The following is a 22467-nucleotide window of genomic DNA, read 5'->3' as shown; positions in this document are numbered from 1 at the left end:
CTGTCTCAAAATACAACAAAAACAACCCCTCCCCTCAAAAAAAAAAAAAAAATCCAGAAATAGCAAAAACAATAAACAAAGCAAAGGTTTTGAGAGCACCCTGGCTGTGTCTGCATTGGCTTGTCTGTCATTGTGACCTAAAGTTGCAAGGTCAGATGTCATTTTTTGTTTGTTTGGTTTGTTTTGTTTTTCCAGATCTCTGTGTAGCCTTGGCTGCCCTGGAACTCTCTCTGTAGCCAGGCTGGCCTTGAACTCAGAGATCCATCTGCCTCTGCCTCCATAGTGCTGAGACTAAAGATGCTTGCCACCATGCCTTGAGTGTTTTTTTTTGTTTTTTTTGTTTTTGTTTTTGTTTTTGTTTTTGAGACAAGATTTTATTGCACAGCTTTGACTAGCCTGTGGTGATCTTGCTGCTATTGCTGAATGAGAGCTGGATACGTGCATACTGTTATACCATGTCCAGAGGTCATATGTGTCTTTAAAATTATCTATGTGTTCACGTGTGTGTGTGTGTGTGTGTCTGTCTGTCTGTGTGTTTGTCTGTCTTGGGTGTGTGTGTGTTTCTGTCTTCGTATTAAAGGGAAAAGTACAAGATAACGTGAATAATAAGAGGCAATTGCTCATATTTTTTCCTTCTTGACTCTCAACCTAAATAAATTCCTCCTTCTCCATTGCTTTTCTTTTCTTTTTCTTTTTTTCTTTTTTTTTTTTTTTTTTGGTTTTTCGAGACAGGGTTCCTCTGTGTAGTCCTGGCTGTCCTGGAACTCACTCTGTAGACCACACTGGCCTCGAACTCAGAAATCCGCCTGTCTCTGCCTCCCAAGTGCTGGGATTAAAGGCATGTGCCACCACCGCCCGGCATCCATTGCTTTTCATGTCTTCCTGACATGAAAAGTTCAACCTGGGGCTTGAACTTTGAATTGAATTTAGGATTGAATTTAAGATTGAATTTAGAATCCCCTTACAATTTTATTTTTTTAATTACTGTTATCTGATGGGTGTGCTGCCACAGTATACCTTTAAATGTCAGAAGACAACTTTATGGACTCTGGGGATCTAATTAAGGCATACGTGGAAAGTGCTTTACACATTGTACTATTTTGTAATTTTTTTTATCAAGCATGTATGATTTTTCTAACACACGATATTTTAAGAAAACAAACAAAGCTAGCCAGGCATGATAGCAGATACCTGTGGCCCTAGGACTCAAGAAGCAGACGAAGAATTGCTACAGATTGGAGGCTAGCCTGGTCTACAGAACAAGTTGCAGGCTAGGGGTTCATCGTGTGTGTCTCTGTCTCAAAAGACCAAAACAAACAAACAGATAAATGTGATTAAATAAAGGAAAGCATCCATAGCAGAACTTCTGCTATGGAAGTCCTTCAACTTTGCAAAAGAAAAGTAGTTTTTTGGTTTGTGTTTGTTTTAATGGAAGTATGGTTTGAGTTTTTTGGTGAGTGTGTGTGTGTGTGTGTGTGATACAGGACTCTCTAAATAGTCCTGGCTGTTTTGGAACTCACTATATAGATCTGGCTGTTCTCAAACTCACAGAGACTTGCTTGCCTATGCTTCTCAAGTACTGGGATTAAAGGTGTGCACCAGCGAGTTCGGCGCTAATTTTTAATTAAATATATATCAGCTTTGGAAGACTTATTACACAAACTCTGGTTAACATAAATTGAATGTTTGATATCTGGTAGACAGGTTTCTTTGCTTATCTCCTTGATTTTACAACAAAACTTTCGTGAAGAATAATTTTCTGAGAGGCATCCTGGTCCACAGAAAGAAAGTCTGGTGCCTCCGTGACACGTGACCCTATGACCCAAGAAGCCATCTTAAGGCGCGCCTCATAGAGGAAACTACATCTCCCAGAATGCCTGCGCTTTGCGTCGTGCTGGCACTTTTACTGGCCCAGCCTTAAAGCCGAGCCTGTAGCCGGGCGCCATCTTTGACGCTGGCAGTCTTGGGTTTCTGCTTGTTCGGCTGCTGTGAGGACGGCGGGCGACCGCAGCTAAGAAAGAGAAAGACGTGGCAGCACGCGGGAGTCGGAGACATTGTCATCGGTTCGGTAAAGTTTCTGTTCTCTGGTAACTAGACCCGTTTTTTGATTCCCGGGTGACTTGGGGCCTGGGAGGGAGAAGAGGGCGAGGGGAGTGGCAGCGGCCTCCCCTCGCCCGAGTTTCGGCCTAGCCCGGGAAGTCTGAGCCGGGCCCATCAGCACGGCAGCTACCGGGACTCCCGCCGGCGGCCCTGGCCTGCTGGGCTCCTAGCCAGACTCCAGCTTACTTTCCCACCCTCCCTGCCCCCACCCGCTCCGCCCCACCCCCACGGCGCCTGCTCCCTTACTTACCGACCTCTTCCCCCTCCCCCCACATCCGGTGTTCCCGAACCGGGATCCCCGGGTAGCCCCCGAGGAGCGACTGTTTCGGACCCCGCGGGGGAACTGACACTAGGTTGCTTTCTTCCCGAATCAGTTTCTTTAGTTAGTTGACCCTCCCTCCCTAGATCAGAACAAGTGCCTGGACCCGAGTTTATCTCCTCTCCTTCCTCTCTAGGGTCCCACTACTTTGGAGATTATCTCATATTCCACATACATAGTCGAATCCTGGTGTCCTAGTCCCATTCCCCACCCTGTTACTCTCCCGCCCAAACCCTCATCATCGAAGTCAAGAGCTACAGGGACTCTTCGTTCTTGTAGGATTGGTGAGATCGTACGAAGAACACCCCTTAGACGCCCATAATCGGTGTGGATCCCCATGGGAAAGGCTCGTTTTGTTGACATCTACCAGGCTTTGGTTCTGAACCCAGAGAAGGCGGCTGTGGAGCTAGTGATAGCCATGCTTTCGTAGGGTAAACGTGCTGCTGGTATTGAGGGCGGGGAGGGAGTCCACGGAAAAGGAATGGAAGTGGTTTAAAGCTCATTTTAGGTTGGCTGCTCATAGAATGTCAACTTATGAGTTATTTACAGGTTGTATGTGATGTCGCTTCAGTCTAAAAATATGAACTCTTGATAGAAACCATAAATGAAGAATATAGCTTGTTACCTTGTTTTGAAATTTTATTTCCAGTTAATTTTTTTTTTCAGCCACCTACATTTCTCAAAATATCAGAACAGAAAGGGCACAGCTAGTGTTTACTGCTCATGCGTAGTATGTGGGATCTGATTTAGTTTTCCAGAATTGACTTTTTGGGTTGTATTGGCAAATCAGTCTGAAATGATGACTATTGAGTGATGCACTATATTTGAGTGAAATTTCCTGAAAATATTCCCACAATTAAGGGGAAGTCAGTGTTGTTGTCATGTGGATTCGCTAAAAGTACATATTTTAAGAACAGAAGGCATTCCCAGCAGATGAAGTTCTTGATTCGGCAGCAGGAACATGAACCTACGATTTGGAAGACTTGACCTTTAGCTGCTCCAGATCCCATGACTGTGGGAAAATGGGCCTCAGTTCTCTTTTCTATAACATAAGGACACTGGACGATTCGAATTCGAAAGTTAAAAGAACTCCTAAAGCCCTGCAAGACAGAGTTTGGGAATGTTCCCCATTGCTGTCATTTTTCCTCCAAAAATAACCTGGCTTGGAAGTCATTGGTTGAAAGGGAATTTGACTCCCCATAGAAACTGGAGGAAAGGTAATACAAGTGGAGAGGGACAGCTGTATTTCTGCCAGAGTATTAAAGCCCACCGAAAGGTTCTGGTACAGATTGTGGAGACATAAAGAGAATGAGTGTATGTACTTTAAGTGTACCAGTTTCCTCAATCTCTCCTGGCAGAAGATGCAGTACTTTTGGTGATGCTGGGATTCTGGGGTGTGTTTCCATTAATTCAAATACAGATGAAGATGATGTGGTAGAGGGAAAGATGGTGGCAGAAGGAGCGAATAAAGAAACAAAATTGCCTGCAAAAAAGAAAAGAAAGAAGGGTTTGCGAATTAAGGGGAAAAGACGCCGAAAAAAATTGATTCTTGCCAAAAAGTTTAGTAAGGATTTGGGGTCTGGGAGACCTGTTGCCGATGCCCCTGCTTCATTAGCTTCCAGTGCCCCTGAGCAAGATGAAGAAAGTCTTTTTGAGGGTAATATAGAAAAGCAAATCTATCTGCCTAGTACCAGAGCCAAAACCTCCATTGTGTGGCACTTCTTTCATGTTGATCCCCAATACACCTGGAGAGCTATTTGTAACCTGTGTGAAAAAAGTGTCAGCAGGGGTAAGCCAGGCAGCCATCTTGGTACATCTACTCTTCAAAGACATCTTCAGGCAAGGCATTCTCCTCACTGGACTAGGGCCAACAAGTTCGGAGTCACTAATGGGGAGGAGGACTTTACCTTGGACTTATCGTTGTCTCCTTCTTCTCCTGGAAGCAATGGAAGCTTTGAGTATATTCCGACTGATTCGTTAGATGAAAACAGAATGGGTAAGAAACGGGATAAATCAGCATCTGATGCCCTGAGGGCAAAAAGAGGGCGCTTTCTCATCAAAAGCAACATTGTCAAGCATGCCTTAATTCCTGGAACGAGAGCCAAGACATCTGCAGTTTGGAATTTTTTTTATACTGATCCTCAGCACATCTCAAGAGCTGTGTGTAACATATGTAAAAGAAGTGTGAGCCGCGGTAGGCCAGGTTCCCACTTAGGAACTTCAACACTTCAACGACATCTTCAGGCTACACATCCCATCCATTGGGCTGTTGCCAACAAAGACAGTGGTGCTATTGGAAATGGATTAGATGAGACTGAGACAGAGAGCAGTGATCTCTTGAATGATACTTTGCATGGAGAGAAGTCATCAGGGAGCCAGGATTTAACTGCTGAGGACCTCAGTGACTCTGATACAGATGAACCTCCTATTTTAGAGGTTGAAAATAGATCTGAGAGTCCTGTTCCTGTTGCAGAGCAAGATAATCTGGTGCACGTACAAGAGAGAGAAACGACGACACATTGTGAAAATGCAGCCTCAAATCAAATAAGTCAGGCAGTTATTCAAATGATTGTGGAGGATCTGCATCCCTACAACTATTTCTCAACCCCAGCTTTTCAAAGGTTTCTACAGATTGTTGCTCCTGACTATAGATTGCCATCAGAGACTTACTTTTTCACCAAAGCTGTACCTCAGTTATATGATTCTGTTAGAGAAAAAATTTTCTTAACTTTAGAGAATGTTCAAAGCCAAAAGATCCACCTGACTGTTGACATATGGACTCATGACCCTTCCACTGACTATTTTATTGTGACTGTGCACTGGGTCTCGTTGGAAACTGCATCTTCTCCCAGTAATGGTGGGACTCCCAATTTTAGAAAGTGGGCAGTACTTTGTGTTACAGGTTTAGCCAAAGACTGTTTGATAACCAACATTTTACAAGAACTGAATGACCAGATTGGTCTGTGGCTTTCTCCTAATTTCCTTATCCCTAGCTTCATTGTTTCTGACAATTCTTCTAATGTGGTACATGCAATCAAAGGTGGTGGCTTCACCCATGTGCCATGCTTCCTGCACTGTCTAAATATAGTGATTCAGGACTTCTTCTGTGAGCACAAAAGCATTGAGAATATGTTAGTGGCTGCTAGGAAAACCTGCCATCATTTTAGCCATTCTGTCAAAGCCCGCCAGATACTACAAGAATTCCAAAATGATCACCAGCTTCCATGGAAGAATCTGAAGCAGGATGAAACTGGCCACTGGATTTCTACCTTTTACATGTTAAAATGGCTTTTAGAACATTGCTACTCTGTTCATCATAGTCTGGGCAGAGCCAGTGGAGTTGTACTTACCTCCCTTCAGTGGACTCTAATGACATACGTTTGTGATATTCTTAAGCCATTTGAGGAGGCTACCCAGAGAGTGAGTGTGAAGACAACAGGATTGAATCAGGTGCTACCCCTAATCCACCATCTCCTCTTTTCCCTTCAGAGACTCAGAGAAGATTTTCAAGTCAGAGGTATTACTCAGGCCCTCAATCTGGTGGACAGTTTATCTTTGAAACTTGAAAGTGATGCCTTACTAAGTGCCATGCTCAAATCCAAGCATTGTATCTTGGCTACTTTGTTAGATCCTTGTTTTAAGAACAGTTTGGAGGACTTTTTCCCTCAAGGTGCTGATTTAGAAACTTACAAACAGATCCTTGCAGAAGAGGTTTGTAATTATATGGAATCTTCGCCTGGGGCCTGCCAGATTGCAAGCGCTGAAGCATCTGGCCCTTTAGTTAGATTAGGAACTGATTCGTTTACTTCTATAAAAGAAGGTACCTCCAATGCAGGTTCTGTGGATAGCTCAGCCGCAGACAGTGTTGCTGTTGGGAGCAAAAGCTTCTTGTTCCCCTCTGCTGTAGCAGTAGTGGATGAGTACTTTAAAGAGAAGTATTCAGAGCTCTCAGGAGGTGATGATCCTTTGGTTTACTGGCAGAGGAAGGTGAGCATATGGCCAGCCTTGACCCAAGTTGCCATTCAGTATCTGAGTTGCCCCATGTGTAGTTGGCAATCTGAATGCATGTTTACCAGAAATAGCCACTTTCATCCAAAGCAGATCATGAACATGGACTTTGATAATATAGAACAGCTCATATTTTTGAAAATGAACTTGGAGAATGTTAACTATGACTATTCTACATTAATTCTGAGCTGGGACCCTGAGAATAAGGCTATTCAGAACAATGAAAAAGAAATATTACCTTAATTTCTTTTTCCTTTCCTACTTAAAATGGGCAGCTTTCGCTATATTACTATATCTTACTGCTGTTGTTACTATATGTAGTCATACTATTTATCTTTAAAAAAAAAAAAAATAGCTGGGTGTGGTCACAGTGCCTATAGTCCTGGCTATTTAAGACACTGAGGCTGGATTATGACTTTAGCACATGAGTTTGAGACCAGCCCAGACAACATATCCTGCCTTACAAAAATGAAAAACCTGGGGAAATCCAAAATTACAGAAAGGCTGAAAACTCCACAGAGGCAGTGTAACGATGATAAAATGAAGGTTAACTTTGAAGATTTCACAGTTGTAACTCAGTGTAACTAACATCTAGCAAAATGTCATTTGTATTACTTGAGAGAGGGTAGTGTTAATGAGAAAATACAGTGCAGTGGTGAAGGACTTAGGTATTTCTGGTTGGTAGATTGAGCTAGTCATTGATTAGAGTAAAAACTTCTTCCACCATAGAAGATTTGGTTACTCAAAAATCATGATTTGTATAAATACAGCGAGTGATTGAGGGCTTCTATGAGCACAAAGGTGTTTAGAATGTGTTAGTGACTGCATTAACATATTCTTTCCCTTCCCTGGTTTTTAATTTCTTTTAAACCCCTGACACATCTTGACAGAATGAAAACCCACAAAATTGTTTCAAATTAATAATTACCTCACACTAGTCAGTTTATAATGTCAGATTATTGGGTATGATAGAATTGTCTTTTATATTTAGGATTGGGTCTGTATAAAAGAGAACAGTACAAAACAATTAGAAAAATTACTTTTGGTCTTTGATTTGCTTTTTATAGTACAAAAAACAGGGATTATATAGGTGCCTTTAAATAACCTATTAGTAAAAAAACATTAGATGTTTGTAAAATAAAAAAAATAACAGAATTCAGAATGCAAGCCTTGTGAATGTGGCAGACCCCATATGAGTTTCCCAGAGAATATTTCTATAGCTTGTTCATTTTTTTCAAGGATGCTTCTGGTCCATAGCATAGTGTTCCTAATTGAAGTTTGGGCGGCTATATTTTTAACTGAGATAAGCAGTTGATACTTTACCGTGTTAGGCATCATTGCTAAAATGAGTGAACTGTCTCAGTGGCCCGCCAGGTGCCTTTCCACTCCGAGAGTCTGTTTCTGTGACTGAGTGGGAGACCAGAAAATGATGACTTTTAGTAAGTCTATTAGATGTTTCAGACTGAATAACTAATGTAAGATCCCAATTTTTCCTTTTTTTCATTTTAGATTTGGGGATATTCCCTGCCCAAAAAATTCCTGGAAAATTGACTAGTATTAAGTGTGAGTAAAAGGTGTCCACTTTTTTTTAAGTCTTGATTTTAGTTTTGTCTTGGATAGTATTTGGCAAGATTTAGCCTAGAAAGTATGTAGTGTTTATTACATAAGAAGCAAAGTGGCATTGTTACTGGGCTGGTTTTGAAACTCATTTCTGTGTATTAAAATAACTTAATTTTTTTTTTATTTTAAATTCTTAAATGGTAAATGTACCATTCATTGTGAAGTAAAATTTCATCTCCCCCCAAATTTACCCTTTTACCAACTGGAGTGAAGTCTTTAGCTCTAATCATCAATTATCAGGAAGCCTTTGCAGGGCCAGCATTGAATGCCATGCCAGTGATGCTTGTGTTGATATAAAGGAAGAAGAATAAGCATCTTTAGCATCTCTGTGCTTCGTCCGAGCTGGTTCAGAATGGCTATAATGCTGCTCTGCCCTCTTCAGCTCGCTGCCCCACTCTGTAGTTACTCTGTAACTATACACTTCTACCTTTTTTGGTTAAACACTCCCTGACGATGATTGTTAAACATACCATAAACATTGACATATATATGTATCTATCAATACATCCATATATATGGATTTCTCTTCATCTTGATTTTGTGGCTGGGTAAAATTTAACTTCATGGTACTTTGGTATAAGAGTAAGTTCACTATTTTTATATTGAACCCAAATCTAAAGGCTTTTATATTATATTTTAAAAGGATAATTAACCAAATGTTTTATTTCTATACATTTGTGTGTGTATAAGCCTGTTAGTATATATTATATGGATATTATATACATAAAACACTTATATTTTTACATACGGTATGCTTTTATTATACAGATAATAAAGATGGGGGAAGGTTTCTGTTTTTTTTCTTAATAGGTGAAGAAATCTTGAAGACCAGAGATTGGATCTTATTGAAATTTTGGTGGTGTTTTTACTTTTTCTTTTTTTCGTCTTTTTATTTTTAAATTATATTGCTCAGCTATGGAAGATGGATTTTTTTTTTTAATTCTTTGAATTTTAAGTTCATCTTTAAATGAACTTTTTTTTTTGTTTTTTTGTTTTTGGTTTTTTTGAGGAGATAACTAATACTAGCTGTCTCCAGTCTGACAGAGGTTATACAAATGGACTTAATCTTCCAGGAGTTGGGAGATGTTTTAAAGATGTTTTAAAAACACGTCCTGTGTTTCAATTGTGGCTGAGAGGTTTCCTTGGCAATGTGAGGAAGAAAATTCTTTCTACCTCATTATTATTAATTCATGGATTGAGTGTTGGTTCGACCTACAGGCGTAATAGCTTGGAACTGAGTGAAGACACAGATGTCCCTGTTGAGAGCAACCAGCTAATGTAAGTGGGGATGGGACTTTATCCTGATACAAGTACACTGTAATTTAAGGCATGCTGAGCTAGTGACAGACTCAAAAGCCATTGTCCACACTTTTATCTCTTGTAATTTTTTAAATAAGCTTTTAATTTTTTTGGGTGGAAACTAACCTTCCTGGAGCTAAGGTGAAATATATAATTCTGTTTCCTTCAAGAAAAAACAATCATTAATTTGTTACTGAATAGCTCCTTGTCCAGATAAGTGGCTTTATTTTGTCTTTGTAGTAGCTATATATAGCATGTGTTTCACGATGTGGATGTGCCATTATCACTCATTGGGAGACATTGAGGGGGTTTGGGGTTTTGACATCATTAACAAAAGCCCTGCATCCAGTAAGTTGATGCACATGTCTGTGTGAACTTAGAACCAGTTCATTCACAGAATAGTAACGATTTACTGAACAACAGAGGCCTTCCTTATTTATGGAAACTCTTGATTATATACTTTTTAGTAAAGATAGCAAATCATCAGCCACTTTGTTGATAAATCATTGCTGTAAAAATGTTTTCTCCTTATTTTATTAATCTTTTTAACTTTCATATTATAGGAAAGGTATTTTTACTCAGCATATTAAAAACAAGATTTCCATATACTATATATTCATGTGCTTAATATATCTGTATATTCAGATGTTTCTGGTTTACAGTAACCTGACATAACACTCTACAAGTAGGGAAGACTCCATCAGATGGGGCTTATCTTTCTGCTGACTGCACTTCTGGGTTCTGAATGTGCTTTACTCTAGTGCTCTAAGGATCTGACACTTCTATATCATGGCACTTTAAGGAGACTTTCTCTCAAGTGACTGACTTTGTTGTTAATTTCAAAGTTTCTTTCAACCAAATGTATTGCCTTTTTGCATTGCTGATTTATGTAGTTGCTTATATTCTGTGTTTAACCATTTTACACTTAACCATATAATCAAGTAGAGCAAAACTCTTCCATTCCTTTTTATTTTGGGTGTGTGTGTGTGTGTGTGTGTGTGTGTGTGTGTGTGTGTGTGTGTTTGGGGTGTGTGTGTGAGAGAGGGGGGGGAGGTATGTGTGTATGCATGTTTGCATATATGTGGGGTGCATGTGGAGGCCCCAAGATTTTGTTGATCTCACTGGTTGTGTCTAGAGATAGTCTGGATAGATAGCTCATTTCTGGTGCTCCTAGGAACACTTCAGGTCTTCAGGTTCTGGGTGTCCAAACTCCGGTCATAATGCTTGCATAGTAAGCACTTTAACCCCTGAGCCTTCTCCCCAACCCTTATATTCTTTTAAAAATTACCTTTGTTTTTCTCAACTATTGATAATGATTTTACAGATTCAAATTGTAGGGAGACACTTCCTTTGATATTCTGAATTGAATTAAAAATGTTTATTATTTGGGTGGTAAATTGAGTTCCTTAATCCTTTATTGTCCCTTATGAATTATCCAGGTCTTCTGTTCCTGGTCACTGCTCAGCTTTTGGTTTTGTATTTAATATGGCTTTTGCATCCTTCATTTTCTTCATCTTTTTCAGCCCTATCACAGTTGTTACCTGAATGGGACAATTATACAGTTTTGGGGTTATATTTCTTATTTATAGTCCTGCTGTTTGCAATACTTTCTAGTTGTTAGATTTGCTAGTTTACAAGCATATAATTTGCAGACACTGGATTGTTTTTGATTTGGTCCCCCCACCCCCTGAAATTGTTTTTCTGTGTAGCCTTGTGTAGCCCTGGCTGTCCTGGAACTCATTTTTATAGACTAGACTGGCTTTAACTCATAGATCCATTTGCCTCTGCCTCCTGAGTGCTGAGATTAAAGATGTGCACCCTCATACCATAGATTGGTTTAGAGTTTGTCCTGTCTTGTATTTGTGCTCCTCAAAGTCCTCCATGTACTAGACACTGGAATGGAGCCGAGCAATGTGAAGTGAGTATTCCTTTGTTTTGAGCAAGCTAGTTTACTGTGGAGAGAGAGAGAAGTGTGTGTGTGTGTGTCACATACACTTGAATCTGTGCAGAGGTCAGAGGAGAAGCTTGGATGTTGGTCTTGGCTTTCAATCTTGTTTCAGATAGGGTCTTGTTCACCTCTGTATGCCAGAGGAGATTCCTGGGATTCTCTTGTTTCTGCCTCCTACCTAGAATTAGAGGTTTCTGGGACTGACTGGCTTTACTGGCTTCTGGGAATCTAAATTTAGGTCTTCATGCTTGTGTGAGTAAGGGCTTCACCCACTGCGCTGTCTGTCTTCTAGCTTCTCCCTAGCCCCGATTGGAAATGAGTGTTGAATTTTGATTTGTTTATTTAGCTATTATACTTTTCTTTTTGATGTCATCATAAGCTTTCTATTTTCAAGTCTTACAAAGATGACCAAGGATTGTTTTTGTTGGTTTTTGTTGTTGTTTTTGAAACAGGGTCTATTATGGTTTAAATATGCTTGGCCCAGGGAATGGCACTATTTGGAGGTCTGGCCTTGTTGAAATAGGTGTATCACTGTGGGCATTGGCTTTAAGACCCTCATCCTAGCTTCCTGGAAGTCAGTCTTCCATTAGCAGCCTTCAGATGAAGGTGCAGAACTCTTAACTTCGTCTGCACCGTGCCTTCCTGGATGCTACCATACTCTCACCTTGATGATAATGGACTGAACCTCTGAACCTGTAAGCCAGCCCCAATTAAGTGTTTCCTTGGTCATGGTGTCTGTTCTCAGCAGTAAAACCCTAAGACAGGGTCTCTCTGTGTAGCCCTGGCTGTTCTGGAACTTAGACCTGGCTGGTCTCAAACTCCACCTGCCTTTGCCTCCTGAGCTCTGGGATTAAAGGTGTGTACCATCTGACTACTTTTGGTTTTTATTAATGTAGTGTGTTTCCTAATATTAAGCCTCTCTTAGTTCTGAAATAAGCCTTTCAGGTCATGCAGTGTTACTCTTTTTACTGTATAATAAATCACTTAGCTAATCCTCTACTTAGAATATTTTCATCCTATCATAATTTTTTGTAAAGTTTTTTTGAGTTGAATATGTCTTGTGATCCCAGCAATTGGGAAGCAGAGGCAGGAAGATAGCAACTTTCATTGACCTGCAAAACTATATTAAGACTTCACCTCAAACAACAACATAAATGTTTGAAACGTCAATGTTTTGGTTTTACTCTTTTTCTACTTTTTTTGGTTTTTCGAGACAGGGTTTCTCTGTGTAGCCCTAGCTGTCCTCTCTGTAGACCAGGCTGGCCTCGAACTCAGAAATCCGCCTGCCTCTGCCTCCCAAGTGCTGGGATTAAAGGCGTGTGCCACCACCACCTGGCATTGATTTATCTTTTAATTAATTGATTGGTTGATTTTTTTCAAGGGAGGTGTTTTGCCTGCATGTCATCTATCACATGTCTGATGTCTCTGGTGTTAGTGATGGCTGTGAGCTTCTGCAGAGAGCTGAGAATTGAACCCAGGTCCTCTGGAAGAGTCTTGGTCTGTGTTGACAGTCTTGGGCATATGCTTTGATTCTTCTTTTTTTTTTTTTTTTTTTTAATATATGAGTGCTCTGCTACTTATACATCTGTAGGCAGGCCAGAAGAGAACATCAGATCCCTTGTAGTGAGCCACCCTGTGGTTGCTGGGAATTGAACTCAGGTCCTCTGGAAGAGCAGCCAGTGCTCTTAATCGCTGAGCTGTCTCACCAGCCCCTTGCTTTGATTCTTACAGAAGCACCTTTAGTGTAAGTATTTCTTTTCTTTTCTTTTCTTTTCTTTTCTTTTCTTTCTTTTTGTTTTTTGAGACAGGGTTTCTCTGTGTAGCCCTGGCTGTCCTGGAACTCACTCTGTAGACCAGGCTGGCCTCGAACTCAGAAATCCGCCTGCCTCTGCCTCCCAAGTGCGTGCGCCACCACCGCCTTTAATCCCAGCACCTGGGAGGCAGAGTAATACCGCTTAGTGTAAGTATTTCTAGCAGCAGTTTCATTGATGCTTTTTTCACTGAGCATTTCAAAACTCTTGAACTTTGCTGTCCCAAAGTTATGTCCACAAATGTAGGTGTCGTGGTGCTTTCAGCATTCTTCCCCTCTGAGCACTAAGGTAATGCTTTAGCTATCTATGGACACATTACAGACTCAGGATTTGAACTTAAAGGTTTCTAGGTATTAATTTCTTGTTAGAAGCAAAATGGAGGTGTACTTTGTTTTGTGCCATTACTTGAGTGTATATTCATTTTAAAGATTTTGTGACATGATTAGTTGAAGATTCTTGTTGCTAACATAGATCACTGGCTTGAAGGCAAGCTTTCATCTTGATAAGCAATTCTTGGATTAGGATTTACTTTACTAATGAAAGATAAGATTGGCTTTGGGCTTGGAGTGGTAAGGCAGGGTTTAGCTGGTCTCATTAGAATGTTTAGGGATCCCCCTCCACATTCTCATGTGCTCTTACAGGGTGTTTTGCTTCTGTAGCAGCTTTCTTGCATATTTTGTGGGGGTTCATGCTAGTTGTTTATTCTCAGGGTCTGCCCTGGAAAACTTCTTTGCTCCTTTGCTATCTTAGCAAAACTAATCCCTAGATCTTCCAAAGATGATTGTTTCAATAATTACTCTCCATTCAGAGATAATTATATACTTCTGATATAACAGGTGTATAAAGATGTTTCAGTTTTTCATTTAGGTGAAAATAACATTGGCAAGTATTTTACAAGTAATCTGTTCTATTCTAAAATGCAGCTCATGTGTATAGCAATACTTACTTAAATTTTATACTGAAACAGTAAAACAAGCACCATAGAACATTCAAAAGAATAGGACATGGCTGTCCTCAGCAAAAATTTTATATTACATATGGGAGCATACCGTCCTCATAAATCGTTTGTTTATAATTGCTCTGTGTAGTAAGTGCCTGCTAACACAATTCAAATCTAGTTTAACGAGATGTATCATTAGGCATTGGAGGAAAAGGTTGGAAGAATTAACCTGAATGAAGTATTTTGACTGTCTCTCCTTTTCAGGATTACGTTTTAAAGACGATTTCTGTGGTTGAGTTGTCATTGGAAGAGTAAGTCCATTTCAAGAGTACTTGGAGCTGGTCTTCACCTCGAGGAAGCAGTGGCTTGTTCCAGGAAGCCACTTTTGGCCTGAGAATTTACCCAGTATGCCTAATCAGGGAGAAGACTGCTATTTTTATTTCTATTCTACATGCACCAAAGTAAGACTGGCATCTCTAAATCAGTTCTTTCTGCAGTTTCTTAAATAAAATTAGCTAAGATTTCACTGCATTCTAAACTGTATTTATGTTATATCTTGCTCAGCTGTTATATCACCTGCTACCAGTTTTTAGTAAAGAATCATGTGTTAAGAACACATCACTCATTTTTTCTCCTCTTCATTTATTTATAATTGTAATTTCCCCATGTGCCATAAACCCCAAAGTGCCCATGTTGTATAGTTATTATTCGGCCATAATTAATCTAGTCCAAGTGCTTCCTGGAGACTTTGGCCTCTGGCTCAGCAGCTTTGATTTGTGTGTGTGTGTGTGTGTGTGTGTTTTGTTTAGCTGAATGAGTTGTATAGTACTTGTGGGAGCTGTTATGGGTTAAATTTGACCTCTTCCACGTTTTTTGCTAGTAAGAATAGAATGTGCCAGGCAGTGGTGGCACACACCTTTAATCCCAGCACTTGGGAGGCAGAGGCAGGTGGATTTCTGAGTTCAAGGCCAGCCTGGTCTACAGAGTGAGTTCCAGGACAGCCAGGGCTATACAGAGAAACCCTGTCTTGTAAAACCAAAAAAAAAAAGAAAAAAAAAAGAATGCTGTTTTTTAAAATACGCTTTTTTAGAGTTTTTAGTAGCACTATTTAGGTCTGCATGTCATTTTCTCTTATTTCTTTATGGCTAATCCTTTAAATTTGTATATTATAGTAGCTTGTTCTAAAATCATTGTGATAGTGTGTTTAAACAGATAAGTCTAGCTAAGCATAATAATAGAAATAGGAGGGTTGCAAGTCCATCCTGGGCCATAGAACCAGACCCTGTCTCAAAAATCCCAGGGGTGAGGGCCAGGAAGTTTTTCTACTAGGTGTGTAGCTCAGCTGTAGAGCACTTGCAAGCATGAGAGGGTCGCTGGAGTCTGCTCCTGACACTGGAATAGAAAAACAAGATTTTAAAAAGTGAGAATATCAGCATTTTCATTTAATATCAGCAGTTTTTACAATAGCAGTTTGTGTCAGATAATAAAAGTAACTATTAGTCATATATTAATTATGCTTGCATCACTTGCAACAGCCTTTCAACTTCCCTTTTATTTTCTACCAAAAGCTGGAAAATATTGACATCATGATCTGAAGCTATTTTGAAGATGAATTACATGATGTTTTTAGGGGGTATTTTCTTTCCAGAGAGTCCTTGTCTTTTTCAGCTCCTTGGTCAATCACTCAGTAGGTTGAGGAGAGCTGGGTGTGATGGCACATCCCTTTTATCCCAGCACTGGAGAGGCAGGGACAGATGATCTCTCTGAGCCCAGTACCTGCCTGGTCTACATAGTGAGTTCTAGGCATACAGAGACTGCATAGTGAGAATGTGTCTCAAAAAAAACAACAAAGAAGTACGTTAAGGCTGGGGAGAGCTTAGTCAGCAAAGGATTTGCATGTAAACATGAGAACCTGAGTTCAATACCCCAAATCCACAATTTAAAAGCCAGGCATGATAGCATGCAGTTGTACTGGGGATGTAGAGGAAGGTAGATCCTTGAGTCCCAGTCAGTCAACCTAAATCTGCATGGGGAGTTCCAGGCCAGTGAGGGACCCTGTCAAACAAACAACAAAAAACAATAGGTTATTCTATTATAGGTCTATTGCTTTCAGATAGTTGTTGTTGTGATTGTTATCTAATCAAGTTGTTGTCTTATTTTCTGCACTGCAGGTTTTTGCTTACTAGTGTGTTTGTTTAGGTTCTTGGACACTATTGTTATGAACATGTGCCACAGTCCTTTTCTGTTTTGTTTACAGGGTGACAGCTGCCCATTCCGTCACTGTGAAGCTGCACTAGGAAATGAAACTGTTTGCACACTATGGCAAGAAGGCCGTTGCTTTCGACAGGTGTGCAGATTTCGCCACATGGAAATTGACGTAAGTTTCCAATTTTTGTTACCATAGGTATACAGAATCAATAAAAAAATATGAGGACAGTGGCTAGTGAGAGTGGGGTGACTCAGTAAAAGCACTTAACCACCAAGCATGTTGGGAGTTGGGGTAGGTACATGCTGTTGCACACATGTGGAGGTCAGAGAATACCCTGACCTGTAGGACTCAGCTCTAGTTCACAGTGTATGTTCTGGAATTTGTGCTAAGATGCTTGGGTTGTGTGGCAAATACCTGAACCTGCTGACCCATGTTTCCAAGTTGTAAACAGTTAGAAGGCTAGAGAGGTGGCTCAGAGGGAAGAGTACTCGCTGTTCCTGCAGAGGACCTGAATTTGTTTCCTAGCACCTTTGGTAGCTCACAATCGTCTAACTCTACTTTTAGGGCTCTGATGCCCTCTTAGACTCACAAGTTTGTTTTTGGTTTTTTTTTTTTTCTGACCCACTTAAGGATAAATTACTATCTTCTAGTTCCCATTACCCTGAGAGTTTCCTACAAATAAAGCATTTTCCTACACAACAGTAGCACAGCTATGAACATTAGAAAATGAGAACTGGTAACACTTTTGTCATGCAGGTTTGCTGCTGTCTGGTAACTTCTTATATTGAAGGAGCAGTTGCACTTACAGACGGCATTTGGTCTGTGATGCTCTGTGAAGGAGCAGTCTGCACTCACAGATAACATGTGGTGTATGATGCCTTAGTCTCTTCTTTATCCCAGGACAGTGCTTAGTCTTTCTTGATCTTTCATGATAGTTAGTTATTAAGTTACAGTTGAATATGTCTCTTTTTTAATTGTATGTGTATGTGCTGGAATGTTTCTGTACCACATGGGTGCCATGCCAGCAGAAGTCAGAAGGAGTTGGATCTCTTGGAGCTGAGTTACAGATGGTTGGGAGCCACAGAGTGGGTGATGGGAATCAAGACTGGGTTCTCTGCAAGAACAATGAATGCTCTTAACCTCTGGGCCATCTCTTCAGCCCCCTAGATGGTATATATTTCATGGGACATCACAAAAGAAATACTCTTTTCACTCTACATATATCAAAGTGGCATACAATTTCAATTTTCCCATTACTGCTGTTTAACTTTTTTCACAGTATGGCTACGTTACTTCATTATAAAGTTTTAGTAATTAAAAAAACTATACATGTGTATGTTTGTAAGTGTGTACATGTATGTGTGCATGTGGGGGTCAGAGGAGGACTTGACGAGTCACTTGTTGTACCGTGTGGGCCACAGAGATAGAACTCATCACCAGGCTGGACAGCAGGCATCCTCAGCACTGAGCCATTGGTTTCACTGCCCCCGTACTCCAAATACTCTAGATGGCCCATTTCCCACCAAACTGGATTCCCCCAGGATCTGTTTGTGTTAGTGGGAATTATCGGTTTTCTGTTTTTGCTTAATGTGTTACATCCATTATATTCCAATTATATCTATTATATTCCAATTTAACGTATAAGAAGCCTTCAAGCTGACTTATTTATTTGGGAGCGGCACTCCTTACCACTCCATCTTTGAGGTTTTCCAGGCTTTTTGATCTTTGTAATGTTCCTACTCCTGCTCTAAAATCTATCTATATGAAGATGTGTTGGTTCCTTTCAGTGAAGAAAGGTACATAAACACTAAGCTTTGGTCTGTCCCTATTGCTTTTCAAGTCCTTAGTGGAGAGAGAAGTGGGTGATATACAAATAAGCATGCATTGCTGTGGGGCTTCATATTGAAAGGCACAAATTCACACAGATGCTTTCAGCTCATCAGTACCAGGGTTTAGTGTAAGTTTCTTTTGTTAAACTGTTTCCTCAAAAGGGAGAACTGTTCTCGCCCTCCCTTCTTTCCCCTCCCCCCTCCTCCCCTCTATCTCTTCCCATTCACACGAAGCTTCTGCTTCATAGTGTCACCCTAGCTCTATTGTAAAGATGCCTTCCTCCTTATGCTTGGACTATACCACTCTGCCGAGGACATCTCACTCTTTCGAGATCTTGGGTTCTGATACTTTGTGCTAGGCCACTCCCTTATGTGAGATGCTTCCTTACTCCATTTACTTTCTGCCTCGTACCAGTTTCTCTCATAGGACTCTGTCTTTCTTTGATCCTCATTCCACATTCTTTGCATGAATATACTTTCTTCACTGCACTAGAGCCCCTTCTGCAGAAAAGCCTTCCTTGACTCATTCTCTCAGGGGACCATCCCCGTTACAGTGTCTTCCCAAACCCTTATGGGCAGCACCTTAGAATCTTGGTTTAGACTGCTTTGTATTTTTCTTTCAAATGAATATGTGATTCCTTCAGAGTTGGTTTTCAGTTCAGTTATTGAGGAAGAAATGAGGAAAGAAGGAAGACGGTGCATATGTAGTTTGTGTGCTTGGGTTTATAAAGCTGCTCCAATCTGGTTCCCAGTTTCTAGTTTTTTACCTGCTTTCTGAGTTGCCTACTGTGCAAGCAGTAAGGTGCTGGTAAATTGAGATCGTGCTCTGCAACTTTTGAAAGCTCACATTCTACCCTGGCATAACTCCTAGGAAGAATCTAAGACCAGGTCTCTAAAGTATCACATTGAGGAGTTAACACAAGAGGAAGGATACACTTCACATCACAAGACAGAAGGAAGGGTATTGGGGGGTCTATGGAGTTGTTATGGGTCTATGGAGTTTGTGGTAGTCTCTTTAGGCTCACTTCCTGTGTTCTTTCCCCTGAAGTGGAAGGTACCAACTCACTGCAGTGGTCTCCCATGGATAGTCCACTGAGGAACTCATCATGCGCCATCTGTCTTATGTACCAAAATCCCAGACTCAGATGTTCAGCGTAAACCATATCCTTGGTACAGTCTAGGCACAGTGAGTCTCTCCTTCCTCACTGTCATCTGACTTGGAGATACTCCAAGAGTCAGGGTGTCAACTAAGCAATATCAGCATTCATTCATTCATTCATTTCACAGGCTTATTTCCCTGTGTCTGATGAGAACTAAATACTTATACATTGTTCTCATTGTGGGGAACTAAGTATATCAGAACTACCACTGCAGCAGTTTGTAAAGTACTGGAAACAATGTAGCTTCCAGTGGAGAGGTGGGCATCAGTTAACACTAATACACTTATACACTAATAATGAATTTAAGGTGGACTTTTTTTTTTCTTTTGGTTTTTCCAGACAAGGTTTCTCTGTGTAAGCCTGGCTGTTCTGGAACTCACTCTGTAGACCAGGCTGGCCTCGAACTCAGAAATCCACCTGCCTCTACCTCCCAGGTGCTGGGATAAAAGGCGTGCACCACCACTGTCTGGCTGACATTAATTATTTAATAAGGAAGGATCCGAATATATTGAGTGAAAATGTAGAGGGAACAGAACAGCAGGCTAAAAATGGAGGAGAGCTCAGTCAGCAGTTAGGGCACTTGTTGCTCTTATAAGTCTTTATTGTCTACACAGCAGCTCACAACTCTCCCAACTCCAGTTTCAGGAGGTCCCATGCCTTCTGGATTCTTCTGAGCTTTGCAGGCACAAGGTTGGCATGTGGTGCATGTACAATTCAGGCAAAACAAAACAAAACAAAAAAAAAAAAAAAAACCCACCCATACATGTCTTTAAAATACATGTCTTTTTTTTTTTTTAAAAAAAACCCTTTTAAATAAAATAGAAGAGGGGAAAGAGTTGTATTTGTTTGTATGTGCATTTAAAAACTATCTGGAAGTATCAAAGAGACCTTTAATCATGGTTGTGGAGATGGAGTGAACTCTAAGAACTGTGTTCACAACATATCCTTACAGTCTGTTTTCTCTGCTGATGGATTCAGTAGTCGCTAATGTGTCTGCTCGAGAAAACGTGTGTGCAAGCCATGTTAAACACACCAGGCCCTTGATGTGTGTCTCCAGCTGAGGTGGAATGGATGACAAACTGCTTTCTGATTGAGCTCCCATACTACAATCAAGTGTTCTTAATTGCCGGCTGCTTGTTCCTGTGTTCTTGGTTGATTATTTTGCTTTTCAAAATTAGTAGCAGAAAAAGAGACACCCTGACTGAGAAACAGGCCAACAAATAGTGCTAAAATGCTAGGCAGTGTTTCTAACTAGAGGAAAGCTGTGATATGCTTTACTAGTAAGCCTTGTTCGGGGTGAGTCTTCTAGTACTGTTGCTTGTGGGTTTCATATTAATACTTAAATACATATTAAATAGAGAAGTCTCTCTCTCTCTGTCTCTCTCTGTCTCTCTCTAATTTGCTTGCTCTTGAAATAGAGTCTCTCTGTGTACCCCTGGCTGTCCTGGAACTTAGTTTGTAGACCAGGCTGACCTCAAACTCACAGAGATCCACCTACCCTTGCCTCCCAAGTGCTGAGATCAAAAGTTTGTACCAGCACATGAAACAAATATATGTATTGGTGTATGACTAGCTGATGAAAGCTCTGTAGATGTTGAAGATAATGGGAACCTGGCTGTCTGTTTCCCTGAGAAACACTGGTGTAGTATTCACAAATTCAGGGGCTAGGAAGATGACTCACTGGGTAAATTAGCGTGTGCTTTACAAGCATGCAGATCTGCTTTTGAATGCCCAGCACCCACATAAAACGTGGGCATGGCTTCATGTAGGTACAAGCGCAGTGTTGGGAGCAGAGACAGGATCTGGGGAGTTGGCTGACTGGTCAGCCCAGCTGAAATCAGCTTTAGCTTCCGTGAGAGAGAGACCCTGTCTCAAGTGTAGTAAGGTAGAGAGCAGTAGATGATATCTCATGGCCTGTTCTGGCCTCCACGCAAATACCTGCACATGTGTACACATTTAGTTCACACTTTGTAGCAAAGGAAAATGAGGCTGGCCAGGCATTTGGTTGTCTGTGCTCAGGAGGCCCTTAAGTAACTTAACTGGAAGGAAAGTTATTATAATATCTCTTACTCCATATTCTAAATGACTATATTACCCTGTTTTTCTTCATCAAATGTGGGCATTTAGGGCTTTCAGGATGAAGACCAGGAAGGAAGACCAGCTCACTCTCCTCTATGTCTCCATATGCCCCCATATCACATTCAGCAGCCTCTCTCGCTAAACATGGCCTCCTGGATTACAGTTTAGAGCTCTGTTTAGAAAACCAATCACAAGCCGGGCGGTGGTGGCGCACGTCTTTAATCCCAGCACTTGGGAGGCAGAGGCAGGTGGATTTCTGAGTTCGAGGCCAGCCTGGTCTACAGAGTGAGTTCCAGGACAGCCAGAGCTACACAGAGAAACCCTGTCTCGAAAAAACCAAAAAAAAAAACCAATCACAAAATTAATTTAAGACTTACTTGGCTTTTTATTTGAAAACAATGTGTTCTCTTTTACAGAAAAAACGAAGTGAAATCCCTTGTTATTGGGAAAACCAGCCAGTGGGATGTCAAAAACTAAACTGCGCTTTCCATCACACCAGAAGTCGTTATGTTGATGGACTGTTCCTACCTCCAAGCAAAAGTGAGATTGGTTTTGGTTCTAAAAGAGAACAGTTGCTATTCAGTGAGCACCTTCTATTCACCCTTGTGTTAGTCTGGGGTGGGGGGGGGGGGAGCTGTACTATTTCTACTGTACAAAACCTTATAAGTATGCACAGAGGGAGCCAAATGTTTCTTGTCATGTCAGATTGTATTACTATAGTTAGTTTCATTTTTATTTTCTTACCAAACTAAGAAACTTAAATCTCCAGACCAGGGGTTGGTAAAACGGGTCCTCTGCCTGTTGTGTAAAATGAAGATTTAGTGAATCCATATTTTCTGTGACCAGTTTTATGTTGATACTGCAGAGTGAACTAGTTGGGATAGAGACCATTTGACCCACAAAGCCAGAAGTCCTTGCCATCCAGCTCTTGTGTGGAGACGGTTATGCGCTGTAGCCTGACTTGGCTTAGAACTTGTGACCCTCCTGCTTCAGTCTCCTGAGTGCTGGGTTGATTATAGTCATCACCATAGTACCTCATGAACTAACTATAACTAGTCCAGTATTTTATAAGCTATCTCAAAGTAAAAATTCTTAATGGAGGCTACCTAAACATATGTTTCTCCTGTTGTTCCACGGCTGAGGAT

General features: G+C 40.8%; 2 protein-coding genes across 10 annotated transcripts in view; both read left to right on the top strand.

The window, feature by feature from the left end:
- Positions 1-1868: 1868 nt before the first annotated feature.
- Zc3h11a (zinc finger CCCH-type containing 11A) overlaps positions 1869-22467 on the top strand; it is a 42476-nt gene continuing 21877 nt past the window's right edge. The window contains exons 1-7 of one of the 9 annotated variants that reach the window (XM_034513238.2): positions 1945-2087; positions 2699-2850; positions 7937-7990; positions 9266-9325; positions 14310-14506; positions 16303-16422; positions 21739-21862. In XM_034513238.2, the coding sequence (XP_034369129.1) occupies positions 14453-14506; positions 16303-16422; positions 21739-21862 (298 nt within the window). In that variant the 5' untranslated portion in view covers positions 1945-2087; positions 2699-2850; positions 7937-7990; positions 9266-9325; positions 14310-14452. Of the gene's footprint in view, positions 2088-2698; positions 2851-7936; positions 7991-8646; positions 9326-14309; positions 14507-16302; positions 16423-21738; positions 21905-22467 lie in introns of those variants that run through there. The other 8 variants (XM_034513236.2, XM_034513240.2, XM_076941197.1 and 5 more) reach the window with 8 other exon arrangements.
- On the top strand, positions 8400-8647 carry LOC143443663 (uncharacterized). Its single transcript, XM_076941198.1, has one exon. The coding sequence runs from the start codon at positions 8400-8402 to the stop codon at positions 8496-8498; it is 99 nt and encodes a 32-aa protein (XP_076797313.1). The 3' UTR covers positions 8499-8647.

Source organism: Arvicanthis niloticus, chromosome 10 (genome assembly GCF_011762505.2).
Source record: "Arvicanthis niloticus isolate mArvNil1 chromosome 10, mArvNil1.pat.X, whole genome shotgun sequence".
Lineage (NCBI taxonomy): Eukaryota > Metazoa > Chordata > Mammalia > Rodentia > Muridae > Arvicanthis > Arvicanthis niloticus.
This window is presented reverse-complemented; position numbering and strand designations above follow the sequence as displayed.

What these genes read in the sequence shown, in the direction of transcription:
- LOC143443663 (XM_076941198.1), top strand. Translation starts at nt 8,400, where the DNA reads ATGGCTATAATGCTGCTCTGCCCTCTTCAGCTCGCTGCCCCACTCTGT.